General features: G+C 58.3%; 1 protein-coding gene across 1 annotated transcript; it reads right to left on the reverse strand.

The window, feature by feature from the left end:
- Window positions 1–268: 268 nt before the first annotated feature.
- On the reverse strand, window positions 269–3,567 carry CBLN1 (cerebellin 1 precursor). The gene is made up of 3 exons (XM_001163762.6): window positions 2,945–3,567; window positions 2,666–2,785; window positions 269–1,343 (listed from the first exon to the last, which is right to left on the reverse strand). The coding sequence occupies exons 1-3, from the start codon at window positions 3,206–3,208 to the stop codon at window positions 1,146–1,148; spliced, it is 582 nt and encodes a 193-aa protein (XP_001163762.1). The 5' UTR covers window positions 3,209–3,567; the 3' UTR covers window positions 269–1,145.
- Window positions 3,568–6,567: the final 3,000 nt, after the last annotated feature.

Genomic DNA, 6,567 nt, shown 5'->3' on the forward strand with positions numbered 1-6,567 from the left:
CGGCGGCCGCGCCTGGCCTAGCAAGATTTCGGCCACATTTCTTACATTTCCGCCAAAGCTGTGAACACAGGCGAATGCAGTGCTGGTCCCCGGCCTGGCGCAGGAAGGAGCGCAAGGCCGGCTTTGCGAGGAAGCCCTCGCGCCCAGGCCTTTCTATGGTTGCGTCCCCCCAAGTCTCCTGCCTTTCGGAACCTCGCCCTTTGGCACCCCAGACCCCCAACCTCGCAGCTGGGGAAGATGCGGATCTTAGAAAGCTGTTTCAGAAAAATAAAAGTCCCACTTCGACTTTATTAGATTAAAGCAAAATTAAACCTTGACTATTCACACGTATGTTACAGAGGAAGAGGAAGCGTCCGGAAGAAGCTCCTTGGCGTTTCGTGGAGTCACAGAGCACGACGGCATTGACAAGCATCAGAACATCAAGCAGCCTTAGATTTCACGATCACTCCGAATAGGACATAGAAATACGGAAACACAGCCAGTTTCCACTGGGAAGAGTTCTTCGTGTACAAATGATATATATTTATATTTTTTAAACCAGTCACCACTAAGGTGAGTCCTTTCTCTGCTAACAAGCAGCCGAGGATACTAAGTATCTTCAGCTAATTAACTTGAGCAGTGTTTTAAGAAGAGCAACACTTGCCAAATTAAAACTACCTTCCCCATCCAAAACAAAACAACAACAAAACTTTACCCCTTTCCAAACTGAAAAAAAAAAAAAGGTTGGGGGCGTGTAATATATCAGATTTCAGTAGGCAGAAGGATTCAGAGGGGGCTAGGGAGAAAGATTTCAGATTATGTAGTGAAATACAAAGTTTCTTTAAATAAATTGCAGGGAACATGAAGTTGGGGGATAAGAAACAATGACAAGGCAGCCTCTTTCTTGATTACTGCAACTGGAATGGGGGAGGCGAGTTTATTTTTGGAAATGGGAGTGCGCAGAGCTAAGCGAAATTTATTTCTCCTAATAAGGAAATGGACAAAGTTGTCCCACAGCTGGCGCGCACCTTTTTACCCAGATACAGTTAGAGAACATGTAGGAAGTTTCAAGTTGTGCTGCTTTCTCGCTCTCTTAATTTCAGCCTCTTTCTCACTCCCCTTCCTGCCTTCGCCCTCTCCCTGCCTCCCTTCCGGCTACGAGCCAGTCAGAGAGGAAACACGAGGAATCCGGAGAAGGTCGAGTACTTCCAGCCCCCCATCAAGTTTCCCCGCTCCAGCTTGAGGTATGCTCGGTCGCCTTTCTCCATTTGGATTAGGACTCCGTTGCTGGCGGCCTCCCGGGTCACGTCCTGGTCACCAGCGAAGGCTGAAATCACCGGCCACCCGTTTAGCATGAGGCTCACCTGAGAAAGAGAAAGGCCCGCTTCAGAGGCGCAGCCTAGGCAGGCACCGAAGCCGCGGTGGAGCGAACCTCCTCCCTGCTTCGCTAACAGCCTGTAAGGCCTGGAAGCACGGAGAGGTGGGGGGTGGGGGGGGCGAATGGAGGAAAAGGGGCTTTGCAGCTTACTGCTGAGGCTCCAGTGGGGCGAAAGACCACACATCTGGGTGACAGGAAGGGTCTGTCCCCAAAACGGGAGTTGCTCTTATTCCAGTTTCTCAAATGAGCGCGCCAAGCGAATCTCGACTGTGCTCTGTGATCCAATTTAATAAACCCATGAGGTGGCTCTAGCGCCCTGAGACCTTTGACCTCTCTCCCGTTTCCCCTCAGCCTCAAAAAACAAACAACAAACAAAAAAAACCCAGCAACTCAGGCTCCTTCTGGCGCTACCGGAAAAACAAAAACGAACAAACAAAAAGCCCCTGATCCCTCCTGGACCCAGCTGCCAGGACACAGTGGAGAAGCCACTGTGATTTCTGATTAGAAATCTCGCACCGAGCGGCACAATGTATTTCCTCCCCAAACCACGGGCTCAATTCCCGCCCCCATCCAGCCGCGCCCGCCACCGCCTGGTTTTGCCCCTGTGGTGGCACCGTCAGCCAAGGGCCTCGCGCCCTCTCCCCAGCTGTGCGTCCCACCTCTCCCGGCGCCCAAGGGAAACCTGGACATCTTTGGGGACCCGGAGAGCCAGCGAGTGATTGCTGGGACACGGCTGGAGCCGGGAGAGAGTAGCACTACGCCCCCTCCCTCCCTCCTCTCTCCACCACTCACCCTCCGGGGCTAAATGCTGCTAGCTCAAAAACCCACAGTCCGCACGGGGTGGGGATTGGGGACAAGTGGGAGAAAACGGGGGCCCCGTCCGTGGTGCTGAAGACAAGCACACAAGCCGCATCGCAGGCTTCTGAGCCGGGGCAAGGGGTGGGGTGTACTGTCTACGGTGCTTCCTGGGGAGTCCGGGAAGGCTTCCCAAGCGGCAGCTGTCTGGGGCGCTAACAACAGCCGTTACAAGGAAGTCCCTGCAATCCGGGGAACCCTTCGGAGGGGCCTGGAAGGCAGAAGCAGAAAATTCTGTCTCTCGGGGGATGGGGATGGATCCCAAGAGCCAGAGACAGGGAAAGCAGAGGACAGTTGAAGCCACAGAACTGAGAGGCCCCGCTATCTGTCCCTCCAAGCAGCCCGAAGTACATGCAGCCGCCACTTCTGCCTACCACCTCCGGACAACCCGAGCACCCCTGAGGCCAGTAACCCCCCTACGGGGCCAGGGCCCGGCCCGAGGCGTCGGCTGACCTGGATGGTCTGTCTGTTGTAGACTTTTACCACGTGGAAGTTAAAACTGTAGATCCCTTTGCGCGGGGCGATGAAAGTGCTGCGTTCTGAATCAAAGTTGTTCCCAATGTTCACTAGTACCTATAACGAGACGGGAACGAAGGGGAGTGGGCAGGAATCGGTCCCGGACTGTCGTCCCCGCGCCTCCGCAGAGCCGTTGGAGAGGACCGGGCATCGGTCTTCCATCCATCCCTCCTTCACCAGCCCAATCTGCACGCCGCGGGAGGAAGGAACACTCACCTGGTCGAAGTAGATGATCATGGTGCGATTACTCATCTCGGACGGCTCGTGGTTGGTGCTCCTGATGGCAGAGAAAGCCACCTTGGCGCTGCCAGAGCGCACAGAGATGCCCAGGGCAGTGCCCGTGGGGTCGGACGTGGGGTTGGAGTCGCACACCACCAGGCACTTGCCCTCCAGCACGATGGGCTCCGTCTCATTCTGCCCGCGGGCCGGGCCCGCCAGCCACGCAGCCCCCAGCAGCAGCAGCTCTAGGACGCCCAGCATCGCGCCGCCGGCGCCCACCCCGCCCCCCACCCCCAGGGCTGCTCGCGCCAGCCGCCCCCCCCCCCGTCCCAGTCCCGCTTCGAAGCCCCCTCCTCAGCTCCGTGCGCAGCTCCGCCGCCGCCGCTCTGGACACTACACCTCTTCCTCGCACTCCGGGACTAGCGTCCCCTCCGCGCTGTGTTCCCGGAGCCCCTCCCGGGCCTCAGGGGTGCCGCGGCTGCCCAGCCGCACTTGGATGCATAGCCGCTGCTGCTCGGTCCCGCTGCTGCCGCCGCCTCCTGCCCGCACCCGCCGCTGCCGCCGCCGCCGCCGCTCTGAATTATTGATGCAGCCGGCGCTGCAGCCGGAGCGGGCGGAGAGCGCGCGCCGGGCACAAAGGCACGGACCTCGGCCTGGCCCCGCCCCCGCCGCCTCCCGGCCCGCCTCCCTCCGAGGCCCTGCCCCCGCCCCGGACGAGGCCACGCCCCCCAGCCAATCCTGACGCGCCGCGCTCCCCACCGAGCCAATGGCGGCGCTGTCCGCGCTCGGCCACCTGACCCCGGGCGCCGTTGTTATTAGGCGCGGCGAGGCGGGTGGCGCGCGGCAGCAGGGTTGGGCTCTCGCCGTGAGTCGACGAAGGGAGCGCGGGCGGGGAGCGCGGGCGCGCGCCCGCGTCCGCGCACGGAGAGTCGCCTCGGCCGCTCGCTTTCTCGCCTCCCGCCTCGCGCCTCGATCCTGTTCCGCCTCCCTCGGCCCTCCTGCCCGCCCCCACTCGTCGGCCGTCAGGTAGGAGGCGGCGCGCACCGGGGTCGGGAGTGGAATCGCTGGAGGCTGCGAGTCGCCCGCCCGCCTGTGGGCGCGCCGGGTGGGAGGGGAGCGCCCCCCAGCGGGCGCGGGCGCGGGCGCGAGGGCAGCCGGCGCGCTGGGCGAGCCTGGCTCAGGGTCCCGGCGGCCGGGCTGCAGGGCGCGTGCGCGCGCGGCGGGGCGGGGCCTGCGCGGCTCTGGCGGGCGCACGTGGTGCCCGGGAGCTGCTGGGCGGGCACTCACCGCGGGGACTCGGTGCGGAGCCGGGGCGCCGAGTGTCTCCGTGTCCCTCTGCCCCAGCCGGCGGCCGCGATGGTGGAGCTTGGCCTCTCGCTCTCTCCTGCCTCTCCAGCGACTGCTCTGCCGGCCGCGGAGGTTGGATCGAGCGGTTATTCATTCATTTGTTAATTCGTTCACTTATTCAGGGGAGATCATTGAACCCCTACGGAGTACCGGGTACTGGGCCGGGCGCTGAGGACGCGGGGCTGAGCAAAAGCAGCCGAGGCCCACCTTCGTGCCCCTTAAAACCCAGCGTGCGGGGCGGCAACGAGTACTGCTTTTCTGTTTTGCACTTAAAATTTACATTTTGCATCCGTACTTTTTATTTACTGTGCACCCTTACGGCATGCTTTACGCACCCGTACCTGCACCTCCTAGCCTTGAGTGTAGACACCAGATCCTGAGATGGGCGATTTTTCGAGAATAATTTTTACCCTAAGTGGATTTTCGTGCCACGTATGGACTTGGAACTACACACACGTAGTCCAAAACGTGAAAGTCAAAATGCAGCTTTGCCAAGTGGCAGGGAGAAAGGAGAGCTGCGAAGATGGGGAGAGGAAGGGCGCGCTCCAGGCTTTCCAGCCCGGGTGCGGGAGACGTAGCCCTGAAGGATGAACGCAGGCTGGTAGTAGGGCGGCGGGAGGGCGGGGGGACCTGTCCGTCAAGTCCAAAGCAGAAACGCGGCGCCAGATCCCAGTCAGAGGCCGGCTGGAACGCTTCCCACAGGCTCCTGGCGCTCCGGTCCCCACCAGGCGACCTTGATCCTGGCGTGCTCAGCGGAGCCAGCGCGGCGTCGGGAGCTGGAGAGACACGGGGCGCCGGCTGAGCGCTCCTGCCCTCGGCCTCGGGGCTAGCCTCTGGCCCGGCCTCCCGGCCGCCCCCAGGGTACGCTCTCCCCCACGCGCGAACACCAGCTTTGGGATCGCCAGCAGCCAGGTCTCTGCTTCTAGATCTCTTTTTTTTTTTCTTTGAGACTTAGTTGATAGCTGTTTAAGGAATTATGTGGAGGAAATCTCACCTCCGACCCCCGTCCCCGTTGAGCACGGCCGGCCAGGATCGCTGGGTGGGCCAGGAGGAAAGAAAGGGGCGGGGAAGAAGCAGCAATTTTACTTTAAATTAAAATGACACAAAAATATTTTTTCAACTCAGATCTTTCTGAGACATCCCCAGAAAGCGTTGCAAGCTGTGATTACACCTAATGTGAGAGCATGAACTAATTTAAGAGGTGAGAGCTGCATAATGAGGCTGCCTCCCGTGTAGCGACCAAGACTGGCAGCTCTGGCGGCGCGCTGGAGGGGACCGGGAGGGGCACCCTTGTAGAACCAGTCCCTGGCGCCCTGGGATCTTCTCAGTGCCCTGGCGCTGTGTTGTCGGTCACTCCACAGATATTTACAGGGTGCCTCCTGAATGCCGGGTTGCAATCAAGAGCAAGAGATGGGGCGAGTGAAAGAGCCTGTTTTCAGGAGCTCACCAGCAGGATGACGATTACCTAGAGGGAGGTGGTGGCCAGCCTCCCCCTCTTCTCTTCATGCTGAGGCTCTGTTGGGCAGTGCCCAAGCCTGAACTGCCATCTGTATGCCAGTGGTTACCCAACTTGTATTTTCAGTCTTAGCCTCTCTCTGGTCCAGACTTGTCATTCTAAGGGCCCTTTTTCACTGACTCACATTGTCTCCTCCCTCCCTGCCTTCCAAACTCAGCCCTTTCCTTTTTCCCTTTCCCACTGACAACAGCTGCACGCCCCCCCCCTCCCCGAGGTGAAAATTCCCAAGAACCCCATGTCTAACCTAACTCCTTCTCTGTGTCCTGTTGTTTGAGCCATTCTCATTAGGCTGCCTGTTCGGAGTTCATTATCTCCTAATTTTTCATCCAGGAATTGATGAAGAATCACCTACTGCCTCTCCCACACACTGTTTATTCTTTCACTTGATGATATCTGTTAAGTGCCCTGAGATATGTAACCTCCACTTCCCTCCCATATAAGTGAGATTTCACGTTGATTACTCCCTTGGCTTTCCTCATCCCTTATCCACATAGCATGTGTTCAAAATAATGAATATTAATTTAGTGTTAATAGATATGTGCTTTCCTGAATTGTGAGGATTAAATGAAATCATGTATGTAAGGAGGAAAATCCATTAGAAACCTCAAAAGCAGTTATGTTTATTTTTGCTATTGTCACATTGTTAGAGTCAGAATTCTTTTAGCTGCAAGTGACAAAACCAACTCAAACTGGCTTAAGGACTTTATTGGTTGATGCAAAAAGCCTCGGGTTAGGTCCTGCCATTTAAGGTAGGGCT

This window comes from Pan troglodytes, chromosome 18 (genome assembly GCF_028858775.2).
Source record: "Pan troglodytes isolate AG18354 chromosome 18, NHGRI_mPanTro3-v2.0_pri, whole genome shotgun sequence".
NCBI lineage: Eukaryota > Metazoa > Chordata > Mammalia > Primates > Hominidae > Pan > Pan troglodytes.